The sequence below is a fragment of the Scyliorhinus canicula genome, chromosome 6 (assembly GCF_902713615.1).
Source record: "Scyliorhinus canicula chromosome 6, sScyCan1.1, whole genome shotgun sequence".
NCBI classification, from domain to species: Eukaryota; Metazoa; Chordata; class Chondrichthyes; order Carcharhiniformes; family Scyliorhinidae; genus Scyliorhinus; species Scyliorhinus canicula.
The window spans coordinates 41236898-41251817 of NC_052151.1; the positions used below are offsets into that span (position 1 = coordinate 41236898).

General features: G+C 43.5%; 1 protein-coding gene across 1 annotated transcript in view; it reads left to right on the top strand.

The window, feature by feature from the left end:
- The first annotated feature begins 6886 nt into the window (after positions 1–6886).
- Positions 6887–14920, top strand: part of scml4 (Scm polycomb group protein like 4) — a 117014-nt gene continuing 108980 nt past the window's right edge. The window contains exons 1-2 of the mRNA XM_038801013.1: positions 6887–7251; positions 7606–7853. Of these exons, the coding sequence (XP_038656941.1) occupies positions 7662–7853 (192 nt within the window). The 5' untranslated portion in view covers positions 6887–7251; positions 7606–7661. The remainder of the gene's footprint in view (positions 7252–7605; positions 7854–14920) is intronic.

Sequence of the window (14920 nt, forward strand, 5' to 3'; positions counted from 1 at the left end):
TTTTGTCCATCTCTGATTTACATTTTCACCTTTGCTTTTACATCCTTCCCGTCCACGCAGTGTTCTCGAGTAGAATGGGCAAGCTGTTTCCAGGCCTCTAGCCTTCTTCACATATAGCAATGCAGAAGGAGGCCATTTGGCCCACTGTGCCTGTTTTGGTTCATGTAAAGAGTTATCCAATTATTCCTAATCCCTTGCTCTTTCCCTACAGTCCAGGAAAAAATTATTTTTAAAATATTTATTGCAATCCCTTTTGAAAATTGTAACTGAATCTACCTGTACCATTTCAGGCAGTCCATTCCAGATCATCTAGGTGGAACGGTAGCACAGTGATTAGCACTGTTGCTTCACAGCGCCAGGGACCTGGGCTTGATTCCCGGCTTGAGTCACTGTCTGCGTGGAGTCTGCACATTCTCTCCGTGTCTGCATGGGTTTTCTCCGGGTGCTCCGGTTTCCTCCCACAATTCCCGAAAGACGTGCTTGTTAGGTGAATTGGACATTCTGAATTTTCTCTCAGTGTACCCGAATAGGCGCCGGAGTGTGGTGGCTAGGGGCTTTTCACAGTAACTTCATTGCAATGTTTATGGAAGCCTACTTATGACACTAATAAAATTATTATTATTATTATCACTCATAAGAACATAAGAACTAGAGCAGGAGTAGACCATCGGGCCCCTCGAGCCTGCTCCGTCATTCAATAATACCATGGCTGATCTTTTTGTGGACTCAGCTCCACTTACCCGCCTGCTCACCATAACCCTTAATTCTTTTACTGTTCAAAAATCTATCGCTCTTTGCCTTAAAAACACCCAACAAGGTAGCCTCGACTGCTTCAGTGGGCAGGGACCTTCACAGATTCACAACCCTTTTGGTGAAGTCCCTCCTCAACTCAGTCTTAAATCTTCTCCCCCTTTATTTTGAGACTATGCCCCCTAGTTCTAGTTTCACTTGCCAGTGGAAACAACCTCCCTGCTTCTATCTTAACTATTCCCTTCATAATTTTATCTGTTTCTATAAGATTCCCCCCTCATTCTTCTAAATTCCAATGAGCATAGTCCCAGTTTACTCAGTGTCTCCTCATAAGACAATCCTCTCAACTCCAGAATCAACCTAGTGAATCTCCTCTGCACCCCCTCCAGTGCCAGTACATTCTTTCTCAAGTAAGGAGACCAAAACTGTACACGGTACTCCAAGTGTGGCCTCATCAGCACCCTATACAGCTGCAACATAACCTCCCGATTTTTTAATGCCATCCCTCTAGTAATGAAGAACAAAATTCCATTTGTCTTCTTAATTACTTGCTGCACCTGCAAACCAACTTTTTGCAATTTGTGTACAAACAGAAACACCCATTTATGCCCACTCTTTGCTTTCTGTTAGTTAATAAATCCTCTATTCATGCTAATACATTACCTGTAACTCTGTGCACCTTTATCTTTTGCAGCAGCCTTTGGTGCGCACCTTGTCGAATGCCTTCTGGAAATCCAGGTACACCCACATCCACCTGTTCCCCATTGTCCACCGCACTCGTAAAGTCCTCAAAGAATTCCAGTAAATTAGTTAAACATGACTTGCCTTTCATGAACCCATGCTGCATCTGCCCAATGGGACAATATCTAACCAGATGGCTCGCTATTTCTACCTTCATGATAGATTCGAGCATTTTCTCCATTACAGAAGTTAAGCTAACTGGCCTATAGTTAGCTGCCTTTTGTCTACCTCCTTTTTTAAACAGTGGTTTCATATTTACTGTTTTCCAATCTATCGCAACCGCCCCAGAGTCCAGCGAATGTTGGTAAATTACCACAATTGTATTTGCTATTTCCCCTGCCATCTCTTTTGGTATCCTGGGATGCATTCCATCAGGGCCAGGAGACTTGTCTACCTTTAGCCCCATTAGCTTGCCCGCCACTACCTCCTTAGTGATAATGATTGTGTCTAGATCCTCACCTGCCATAGCCTCCTTGCCATCAATTATTGGCATGTTATTTGGGTCTTCCACTGTGAAGACCGACACAAAATACCTGTTCAGTGCCTGAGCCATATCCTCATTTCCCATTATCAAATCTCCATCCTCATCCTCTAAAGGACCATTGTTTACCTTAGCCATTCTTTTATATATTTGTATAAACCTTTACTATCTGTTTTTATATTCTGAGCTACTTTACTCTCATCATCTACCTTACTTTTCTTTATAGCTTTTTCTGTGGCTTTCTGTTGGCCGTTAAAGATTTCCCAATCCTCTAGTTTCCCACTAATCTTTGCCACTTTGTATGCATTTTCTTTCAATTCGATACCCTCTTTTATTTCCTTAGATATCCATGCCTGATTATCCCTTTTCCTAGTCCTTCCTTTTCACTGGTATATACTTTTGCTGAGCACTGTCAAAAATTGCTTTAAAGTCCTCCAGTGTTCCTCATTTGTCCCACCATAAAGTCTTTGCTCCCAGTCTACGTTTGCCAACTCCTCCCTCATCCCATTGTAGTCTCCTTTGTTTAAGCACAAGACACTGGTAATAGATATTACCTCCTCACCTTCGCTGAATAATTTTATTTCTTCATCTCGCCTCTGGTTCTTTGCTCCTTACCTTAAATAGTCTTTATGGTTACTCGTTCTTCTGCCATTAGAAACAACTTTTTTAATTGACTTTATCAAAAATAAATACTTCAGTCGATCGCTTCAGACATATTTGAGAACTATGAAGGCCAAAGCAATCTCAAATCCCATCTCCCTTTTTACCTCTGGGTGAGCAACTGTTGTCTGGTTGTCACCATCCGACAACTCAACCATGGTCTTGAATCAATCTCCAGATCACTCCCTAATGTACTATTTGTTCCTTCTTGATGCAGTTTAAATAATTCTCACCCTGTCTGGGTTTTCCTCTCTCAGGTGATGTGGACCAAACTGAGACCCATCAATCTTCCCCAGATCTAGGCTCACCTCTCACAGTCTGTGCGGGTTCAACTTGACACTTGATCCTTCCACACAACCTGCACAAAAAGGACAGGAGCACAAAACTCACTCGCCTAATGTCCGGTATGATTTACAGGGTGTGGAATCAAAGTCATCAGCTTTCCTAGCTCCATGTTATCCTTTTGTCTGGGGACACACACCAAATTAAATACTCTTCTGCCTGTGCCCATGCACCAGGGTGAGATTAAGATTCACTGTGTGAAAAATTCCGAGGGTTGAACTTTATGCACTCTCTGGTTGGATTGCGCTTCCATCATTTCTCTGCAGTAACTGTCTGTCTGTGTCAATCAGAACATAAAGTGTACTAAAAAAAGAGCCATGGGGGTCAATTTTGGTCTCCATTATGGCTCATAAATTGGCCTACACTGGGCATAATGCAGTTGAAAATGGACAGAGATCTGTGATGCTGGATTGCCACACATTTGGCATCTGGAAATTTCCAAATGGGATAATTCCTGGTGACTGAAATTTCATCCAATGATAAGTGACAGCTCCATTATAATATTGTTATGTGGGGAAAAAATATTATTTTGTAGTCTTGATGCCAGAAGTAATGCAGCTGCTTAATTTCTCCCATATAAACTGAGGATCCAGAGTTGCTGGACTGTGCTTCGCAACACTAAGCAATTTAAAGAGACAACCAATAGTGCAAAGTTTTTAGATGCTTATTTCTCTCTCTCCCCCCCCCCCCGTCGTTTGCTGATTTTTCTGTTATTTTAAATGTGTTGTTTTTTCTCATTTCGATAAAGAGGATGAAGAAGAATGCAGGTACATCGAAAGTGGACTGTGCCTCCCCTTCCAACTCATACATAGAGTCAGAATCAATAGTGCCCACCCCCATTTCACACCATCGTGAAACGCGACGACGTTCATGATGATGCAAACACTCTGTCTCCATTTCGGAGAATTGCGCCCTCCATGTCCAAATGCAGCAAGACTTGGACAATATCCAGGTTTGGGCTGACAAGTGGCAAGTAATATTTGTGCCACACAAGTGCCAGGCAATGACCATCTCCTACAAGAGAGAATCTAACCATCGCCCCTTGACATTCAATGGCATTACTATCGCTGAATCTCCCACAATAAACATCCTGGGGGTTACCATTGATCAGAAACTGAACTGGACTTGCCATGTAAATACTATGGCTACCAGGGCAGGTCAAAGGCTAGGTATCCTACGGCGAGTAACTCACCTCCTGACTCCCCAAAGCGCGTCCACCATCTCCAATGCACAAATCAGGAGTGTAATGGAATACTCTCAACTTGCCTAGATGAGTGCAGCTCCAACAACACGCAAGAAGCTCAACGCCAAGATAAACCAGCCCACTTGATTGCCCCCCCCTTCCACAAACATTCAAACCCTCCACCACCGACGAACAGTGGTAGCCGTGTGTACTATTTACAAGATGAACTGCAATAACTCACCAATGTTCCTTAGACAGCACCTTCCAAACCCATGACCACTACCATCTAGAAGGACAAGAGTAGCAGATACCTTGGAACACCACCAACTGGAGGTTCCCCTCCACGTCACTCACCACTCTGACTTGGAAATATATCGCCATTCCTTCGCTGTTGCTGAGGCAACATCCTGGAATGCTCTCCGTAACAGCATAGTGGGTGTACCTACACCTCAAACACTGTAGCAGTTCAAGAAGGCAACTCACCACCACCTTCTGAAGGGCAACTATGGATGGGCAATAAATGCTGGCCTAACCAGCATCGCCCACATCCCGTAAATGAATTTTAAAAATGTGCCTTCACTTATATTGCGCGCGATTCTCCGCAAACGCGGAGAGTCGTGAAGGCTGCCGTGAAACTGGCCGTGTTTCACGGCAGCCTCCGCGCCCCCTCCCGGGACCCGATTCTGCTCCCCGGTCGGGGCTAGCAGCGGGGCCCCGTGAACCTCGGCATCGCAGGCTTAGCGAACTTCGCTAAGCCCGCGCGCCAAGGTTAACGGCGGCTGACGCAAACGATGACGTCATTCGCGCATGCGCGGATTGGACGGCTCCAATCCGCACATGCGCGGATGACGTCATCACGCATATGCGTGAAACCCACGCATGTGCGGGCCGTTATGCCCCTCAGCCGCCCCGCGGACTGATCCAGCGGGGCGGCGGAGGAACAAAGAGCGCGCGGGGTTCGGACCCGCTGCCCGCGATCGGTGGGCACCGATCGCGGGCCCATGCCACCCTTGGCACGGCCGTGGTGCGGCTGTGCCAATCGGTGGCATGTTTCTCCAGAACGGCACTTTGCGGCCGTTTTCACGAACTGTGAGAGCAGGTGTGTTGGAGTTCGTGAAAACGGCCGTAAAGGCCTGGGAACTCGGCCCATCGGATAGGGGAGAATCGCTGTTCGCCGTAAAAAATGGCGAGCAGCGATTCGTGTCGAGGGGCGGCCGTGGGGGGGGGGGGGGAGGAGAATAGCGGGAGGTCGGGAAAAATGTCGGGAAGGCCCTCCCGCTATTCTCCGACCCGTCGTGGGGGGTGGAGAATCGCGCCCATTGTTTTTCTTTTCTGTCAAATAAGCCACTTGTATTTGCACACAATACAATTAGTCACCGACATTGATTTCCCTGTATTTAATCATTCTGTTATACTGCTGGATGCTACCACTTGCTGACTGATCTTTGTATTTATTCTTTCTGCTCCCCCCCCCCCCCCCCCCGCCAACAATGGCTGTGGGATACAAGGTTGTTGTCTGCGTTGCAGTTAGCCCCTACTCTGAGGAGGAGAAAAATATTAGACAGAGTTCTTGTTGTTGAATGCTACATGTCATGTGTGCACAGAGATTGATCATTGGATTGAAGTCCTCCATAGCTCGCCTGGCTACGGGTCGAACCCTACCCCCACCAGCATGAGTTCTTCAAGTGACAAGGCATTTCGGGGGAAACAATTGGGAGGACCTGGGCTTAACTTTTTTTAAATTTCTGCAGCACTGCCACAGGATGCTGTACACTTCAGACCAGGTGTCAAAAGTTAGTAATACACTTGGTCCAATGTCACATAATTCAACCCATCTTCCTGAGTGTAATAGTAATAAGACTACCTTCTTTATTTAAAAAGATAATACACATTGATTAAATGCCATTATTTGGCGTGGTGCAAGGTTGCAGTCAAATTATATTTTACAAACATTGCATTCACAGATCACATTGTAACAGAACCCCTTACTTCCCCGATGGAAGTGCTCCGCCCTTGCGAATGGTTAAATATGTAGTGCCATATGCAGCTCTACAATGCTCCTGTTAAAGTTCACAAGGTCAATATTAAATCGGCATTAAGGGTTTTTCCTCCCATGCGGAACAGCTGCTGCTCAAGACCTGATTCTCACCATTTTGGCTACTCGGACGCGACAACCTGGCAGGCACTGGGCGCGGCCGCTTGACTGGCAACTTTCCGTGACCCCTTCGAGGGAATCTTGTCGCTCATTTAACCCCGTAGCGCTGCCCACTGTTGTGTGAGCCTGTGTGAAGATGTGTTGCCACACATTAAGCTTCCCATATGTGAATGGGAGGGCAAGTTGTGTTAGTGACAGACGGTGGAGTGCTGACTTGACATTTTCAGTGTGGTTTCCATGGAAACAGTGGAGGAGGTCCAAATAGGGTAGCCTGAAAGAGTAACACTAGAAAAATGCCTGATTGAGAACCATTGTGTTTCAAGTAGCATGAAACGGCATGCTTCAGCATACATTAAAACAACAGGGGAGAGTTGCGAGGGGAAAAAAAACAATAATTTGGAATTCTGTGTTATTCTATCTCAAGTCATAAGGAAATAAAGGATGCAGAATCCATAACATTTGACAGAGCCACAAATCAGATATTTTTTGTGTGGCTTGTGCTCTCCATTTGTTTTCTTCATTTGACATTTTTTTGTAAATGTGCTTTTTTTCTCTCTCGTCTCTCTTGACAGTACGTTTCCGTGTTGAGCTGATTGAGAGGAAGGACGATATGCCGCATTCAGACTTCATTTTCAGCATGTAATATGTTTTTTTTCTGAAAGCACAGGGTTGGTTGGTTGGTTTCCGGACATGATGTGGTTTAAGCTGTCACCGTAATGGAAATTCACTGTTGTAGCCATGGCAAATCGAGTTTCTGCTCTGCCCTGAATGCATTAGTTTAATGAGATGTTTGCAGCTGGAACACTAGGGCTGCTGAAGTCTTCGTTTACAACGAGAAGCATTGCAAAGATGGGTTTTGCCAGTTTATTGTGCCTGCGCAATAAGTGTGTTCCTGCCTCGGCTACTTCAGAGGTTTAATGTTGTCGCCTAGCTAACCAGGTAATAAGAACTAGTAAATGGTTTGTCTGCATGATTGCAATTCTTGGCTTAAAACTTCGTGGTTTAGTAAGATAAGGCATGCAAGCAGATTTAATTAAACTGTATATAATTTAAGTACATATGTTACTGAAATTTACAGGTAATTACATTATAACGCTGGGTTTGCTTGATTGATTTACATCTATGTATTACATGTAAACTAGTGTAAACTGCCAAAAGGAATGTCTCAATGTAAGAATGGGAGGATAGTAATCTATCACACATAAAATATTTGCAACATTCACAGTGAATATTTTCAGATAATTTTACGCTGCCGTTTGATTTCCTCTCTCTTTTTGTCACCTGTTCTTCTAGCTGCTCTCCTGAAGAACATTGCTACTCCCCTCCCACCACAACCTGAAGAGAGTGAAATGCAGTCTGCGATGAAAGTGGCTTCAGAGCATACACCAGGGCGAAGAGGAAGGAAACCAGGAAGAAAACGGAGACAGGAGCTCCTTCAGTCAGCTTTCAAGCTGGCTGTGCAGAATGCTGTGGCAGCTCCATCTAAACTTGTTTTACCGCTGAAAATACCCAAAAAGAGAGGACCAAAACCTGGAAGCAAGGTAAATACGGTGGTGTTCCAGCAAGGCGGCAGCTTTACGCTCCCTCCGAAGTGTGGAGCATGTACTGTGCATGTACAAATTGCCTGAGTATAAAAAAAGTCACTCAGGCATGTATCAAGGAGAGCTGTCACCTAAACTGACAAGTTCCAATCTCCTTTTTACGCAAACGAGAAATGACACAAATTGCCGTTGTGCTCAGGCACAGAATTTAATTTTAAATAAGTTTTCGAGATTTGTTAAGACCTATCCATTACTCTTGCAAACCAGCAGAATCAGAGTGTAATCTGTGATTTCCATGGATTACACAAGGGATTACACAGGCATTTCTTGGTATGACCCAGTTGATTCAAAAACTGTGATGAGGTTGCGAAATTGCAATCAAATGGCTAGTTTTACTCCTCATCCAATGATGTTAGGAACTCATGGCAAATATACTGTTCACAATCATGATTAAATGCTATAATCATAATAATGTTCTTAACATGTTTTGTCTAATAGTTAAATAAGAATCTTATTTGTAATGCATTGAGTTCCACCACATATTCCCCTTCCCACCCCGCCAATAAAGGGTTCAAAAACTGAATTTCTAATGCAACATGAAATGAATAAAGCAATGATAGTTTTCCAGCAACTTCAGTTCACCAAGAATCTAAATAAAAAGAGAATATGGCAAAGATTTTGTGAGGTTTGCCAGGATTAGCAATGACAGTGCTAAACCTGTTAATATTTTTTCTCCAATCTGTGTATGCATATTAATGATCTCCCTCATACGTGTTACTAAGGAAACGGGGTATTTTAATTTTCAGAGACTGTCAACCTTAACCATTCCACATTGTTTCTGCAACAACCCATAAAAGCTTTCAATATAACACAGAACTCAGGTCTTTAGGTTTTGTTTGATCACTGTGACTTATTACAGAAATGCCTCACCATATCACCTTGTATTATGAACTTAATTGATAGAAAAGCCAGGGAAAACAGGCAGCTTGACTTTGGATGAAACAAGACATTGGCGTTACAGAGGAAGATTTTTCCTGTGTGCTATTTAAAAAGAATATGTAAATTTGCTACAAATAGCGGACACATGAAATTTCCCCTACATGTTTACTCTGTCTAAGGGTTGCATCCATGTAACATGACAATATCCTTGTTGAGGACGGTCTTGAGAATGAACAGATTTAAAGAAACAAATTAAACATTAAATCCCACGTTATTTTTTATCATTTGTGCCCCTCAGTCTTCCTCAATTTTGAAATGAAATGAAAAGTAGACAATTACATGACTACCTTTTGAACTTATCAAAATATTGGGATAAAGCTTTGGAAGAATTAAAATGAGGTGCTTTTTCTTAAAAATAATTTCCCATAGATTTTTCACGCGCAAAATCCCAGTTAACAGTGCAAGAGAGAGAGGCTAAAATAACGTAACATTGCAGCTGTGTTCCAGTAAAGCATTCTGCTTCTCTAATCTAATAAAAATGACGGTTGCAAAACATATCGCAATAGTTAGCCATTTAAAAAGAAAATGTCCATTCACTTTAAATTAAGGGCGTGAAAAAGAAGTTAGAACTGAAGTCGGCCTGTTTGTTGTCCAGGAAACAGTTTAACCCCAACATTAAAGACAGAGTGCATGCTTTGCAACAGCCATTTCTAAAAACAGCTCTCCCCATAATATTTAGAGAACAGCTCATGTGTAATTTGTGGAAGATCCTCAGAACTTAATGAAGATAGGTTGTACAGCTTTGGTAAACAAATCATGCATTGCTTTATTTTGTTAATCAAATCAACGCCCACACCCTGTGAAAGAATAATTTCAAAGGTTTTTTTCTGCTGTTTCCTTCTTTCAGTTTTATTTCACTGTTTTATGTTGGCTTACTTTCCACCAGATCTGTCAACACCAGACCTGTCAACATGGGGCAAATCCTCGGCACGGGTTTTCAGTTGTGAGTCAATCACATACTTGAGATACTGCCTCACACTTAAAAGCAGCAAGCTGTGTCTATCACACCAGTCACAGGGGACAGTCAGCCGATGATACAGGCTGGCTTCACTGTCCTACTCCAGTTCCTCTGGCTGCTTTGAGCAGCTGATTTTCTTCAGTTGTTGTTGGAGTGACTGATCACAGGTTTTCTGGAAGCTTTTCTTCCAATAATCTATCAGAAATCATACTGGCCTGTTAAAAGGGCTGAATTTTTAAACTTGAGCCAGATTGGCACTTACATTTTAATGATTTCACTGGTTGTCAGGTTTACTTTGGCCATTAGAAACGATACCTGAGTTGTGAGGTGGCTTGGCAGCACACCTGTTTGAAGAACTACGGCACGATTTAACAGAAATGAAACTGAGTCGGGTGCATTTAGCCGGGTGTTTCCCAACGCTGGCATCACCGAGAACCCCGGGTCTCTACTTCATTTCTGGGCCCTCAGCGAGGTGCGCCCCAATCTCTGAACCACTGCCGCCTCCCCGGCCCAACGTACCAATGAGGGGATCTCCGAGCCCCCCGCACAAGCGCAGGGCACCCCGGGCCCAATCCCCGGCGTGGGCATGATGCTACCTGGGCACCTTAGCACTGCCAGCCTGGCAGTGCCACCTGAGCAAAGCTAGGGTGGCACCCAGGTGGTCCTGCCAGGGTGCCCGGGTGGCCCTACCAGGGTTCCAGGCTGGCAGTGGCACAGTGTCTGGGAAGCATTCGGGGTGCCAGGGAACAAGATTAGACAAGGCACATTCAGAAAGAATGTTCCCGATGGTGGCGGAGTCTAGAACTAGGGATCATAACCTTTTAGGACTGAGGTGAGGAGAAATTTCTTCACCCAGAGAGTGGTGATTCTGTGGACTTCACTACCATAATAATAATCTTTATTGTCACAAGTAGGCTTATATTACCACTGCAATGAAGTTACTGTGAAAAGCCCCTGGTCGCCACATTCTGACGCCTGTTCGGGTACCCAGAGGGAGAATTCAGAATGGCCAAATTACCTAAAGCACATCTTTCGGGACTTGTGGGAGGAAACCGGAGCACCTGGAGGAAACCCACGCAGACACAGGGAGAACACAGAAAATAGTTGAGGCCAAAACATTGTGTAATTTCAATAAGGAATTATATATAGCTCTTGGAGCTAAAGGGATCAAGGGATATGGAGGGAAGGCGGATCAGGGTATTGAACTTGATGATCAGCCATGATCATAATGAATGGCAGAGAAGCCTCGAAGGGCCAAATTCATGCTTTGATTTTCTTTTCATTCTAGATTTTTATTTAATTCAAATTTTTCCAACAGCCATGGTGGGATTTGAACCCATGTCCCCAGAGCATTACCCTGTGTCTCTGGATCGCTAGTCTGGCAACAATACCACTACGCCACTGCCTCCCTATTAAGTGTTGTTGGAGCTGCACTAACCCAGCGGAGAGAATTCATCTCACTCCTGACTTGTGCCTTGTGGACAGGCTTTGGGGAGTCAGGACGTCGAGTTACTTATCACAGAATTCCCAGTCTCTGACCTGCCCTTGTCAACACAGTATTTATATAGTTAGTCCAGTTACGTTTCTGGTTAATGGTAACCCCCATTCAGCGATGGTAATGCCATTGAGTGTCATGGGGAGATGGTTAGATCCTCTCATGTTAGAAATGGGCATTGCCTGCCACTTTTGTCGCGCAAGTGTTTTGTTTTCCACTAATCACCCCAAGCCTGAATGTTATCCAGATCTTGCTGCATATGGACATGGACTGATTCAGTATCTGAGGAGTCCTGAGTGGTGCTGAACATGCTACAATCATCAATGGACATCCCCACCTCTGACTTTCTAATGGAAGTGGGTCATTGATGAAGCAACTGAAGATGTTTGGGCCTAGGACACTTCCCTGAGGAACTCCTCCAGTGATATCCTGGGGCTTAGATAATTGGCCTCAAACAACCACAACCATTTCCTTTGTGCCAGGTATGACTCCAAACAGTGGTGGGTTTTCCCCTTGATTCCCTTTGACTCCAGCTTTGCTAGGGCTCCTTGATGCCACACTCAGTCAAATGCTGCCTTGATGTCACTCTCACCTCACCTCTGGAATTCAGCTCTTTTGTCCATGTTTGGATCAAGGTTGCAACAAATTCAGGAGCTGAGTGGCCCTGATAGTTGAGCATCAGTGAGCAGGTTATTTCAGTATAAGTGTCACTTGATAGCTCTGTCAATGATCGCTCTATCAATTTGCTGATTATGAATAGTAGACTGATGGTTTGATAATTGGCCAGATAGGATTTTTCCTGCTTTTTGAGGATAGATCATGTTGAGACAATTTTCCACATTTTTGAGTAAGTATGAACATAGGAAAAGTAATAGACCATTCAGCCTGTCAAGCTTGCACCCCCATTCGATTCGATCATAGCTGATTATCTACCTCAACACCACTTTCATGCACTATCCATATCCCTTGATGTCATTAGTTTCTAGAAATCCATCAATCTCTGTTTTGAACATATTCAGTGACTGAGCTTCCACAGCCTCCTGGGGTAGTGATTCCCCACAGATTGATTACCCTCTGACTGAAGAAATTCCTCCTCATCTCAGTCCTAAATGGCCTACCCCTTATCCTGAGATTATGTTCCCTGCATTTAGGTTCAGCAGCCAGGGGTAACATCTTATCTGCATCCACTCTGTCACATCCTGTAAGAATTTTGTAAGTTTCAATGAGGTTACTCCTTACTCTTTGAAGCTGTAAGGAATAAAGACCCAGTCTCCCCAATCTCTTTTCATAAGACAATCCTGCCACCCCAGGGTGATCTGGGATGAATATTTGGTGAACTTCAATTGCACTCCCTCTATGGCAAGTATAACTTATATAAGGAGACCAAATCTATACACAATACTCCAGGTAATGTCCCACTAAGACTCTTATGCAACTGGAGCAAGACATCTTGACTCCTGTACTCAAATCCCCTTACAATGAAGGCCAACATACCATTTGTCTTCCTAATTGCCTGCTGTACCTGTATGGTAACCTTCGCTGACTGATGAACAAGGGCATCCAGATGCCCGTGTACTAGTTGTACTGGAACAGCTTGGCAAGGGGCACGGCTAGTTCTGGAGCACAAGTCTTCAGTACTATTGTTGGAACGTTGCCAGGGCCCAGAGCCTTTGCAGTATCCAGTACCTTCAGCTGTTTCTTCATATCATGCGGAGTGAATCAAATTGCCTGAAGAATGGCATCTGTGATGTTGAGACTTCAGGAAGCGGCTGAGATGGATCATCCATTCAGCACTTCTAGCTGAAGATGGTTGCAAATGCTTCAGCCTTCTGCTCTTTCTCAATAATGCAAGTAGGTGGTGAAACATGATTCTCCCTGCGTCAGTGCAAAAATAGAGCCTTTTCCACATCCTCAAATGCAATATAATGGGGTTATAGGTAATTATCCTCTCACTTTCTTATCATGTTATTTTTACTGAGCATTTAGATTGAACTAAAATAATACTTAATAATAATAATAATAATAATAACCTTTCATTGTCACAAGTTACTGTGAAAAGCCCCTTATTCACATTGAATGGGTAAAATCTAGTTCAAGTTTAAATTTCAATTTTCCCCACATCTTACTCTCTCAGCCCCTCCCATCTATTTCCACCTTTGGAGAGTTGGGTAGCAAAATAATTTAAGTGTCTTTCCCAGTGCTCTTGGCACAAAAGAAAGTCCTCTTTTAATACTACACAATGCTTAGTTTTGATACAGGCTTTTTACTTTCCAAATGAATGCTCAAAAGGATCCTTTCCAGTTTGTTCTTATGTTTTCACCGGAGTAGTATGGCATGGTGGTGCAGTGGTTAGCACTGCTGCCTCATGGCGCTGAGGACCCGGGTTCAATCCCGGCCCCAGATCACTGTGTGGAGTTTGCACATTCTCCCTATGTCTGTGTGGGTCTCACCCCCACAACCCAAAGATGTGCAGGGTAGGTGGATTGGCCATGCTAAATTGCCCCTGAATTGGGAAAAAAAATGTTTTCACTGGTGTACAGGCTCTCTCTGAAGAAGAAAGAAACATCTAATCTTCACAAAACTTAGATTTATTAACACGGCGGAGGCATAAATAATATACATTCCTTAATTGGGAAAATGTGACTCTGATGGATATGGAAAGCTTAGTGAGAGTACCTCATCTGCTTCATCAGTTTATAGATTGTATAGATATGTTCTAGGTAATTTAGTGCGGTCACATGTGCCTAATATCGTAGCTTTTTAGTTTTAGAAAGTGAATTTCAAAATATCATTTCAGTGGGAAAAAGTCCCGGGTAAACATCTAGAGCCTGACAAACCATACAGACTTAAGATATTTACAGTTCAAAAGGTAACTTGCATAAAGTGTTGAGAGTCTTAAAACGGCAGCTTGGCTTACTTAGCCAAAGAACTGGAGATATGCAGTTATTCCAGTAAAGGATTCAATTGGTTTTCCAAAGCTGAGGAAAGCTTTGGAATTTAAAGGTAGTTAATTTGCACTCTGACTCAGAAACAGGCCACGTGTGTCAAATCATCATGGCTATGGGGACGGAGCTTAGTGAAAATCTTGTGTTTTAAATTTTTCTCTGGAAATTCAGTTAGTGCGTAGCCAACAGGCAAGACAAGTTTGGAAAAGCAGCTAATAGACTGTGTAAGCTTTGGGTCTTATGCAGCTTGGAAGCACCTTGGAAGTTAAAAAATAAAACCGGATGTACACCTGAAGTGGAGTAGGTCCATTGCCCATGACGCAGCCTGCGATTGGGAGCTCGTATTCAGTATAAGACAAAGTTGGTCAGGGGAAAAAAAAATGACTGGAAGATTAGTTTTGCTGGAAAATAGCTGGAAAACTAAGGAGGTTTGAAATGAATTCTGGGAAGCTGTGAATTTCCGGTAGTCTGATCCCAGAGAAGAAGTGAATGAACCTTCAAGATCCATGTAATATTTAAGGGAATTCTTAGAGTGGGGGTAGGTGAAGTAAAAAGTAGAACTAGGTTTATTCCACAAGTCTTTATAAGATATATTAAGTTAGTGGTGATCTCTTCATACAAACAATAAAGTTTGACTTTGTTTAAAAATGTCAGATCTTGCATAATTCTG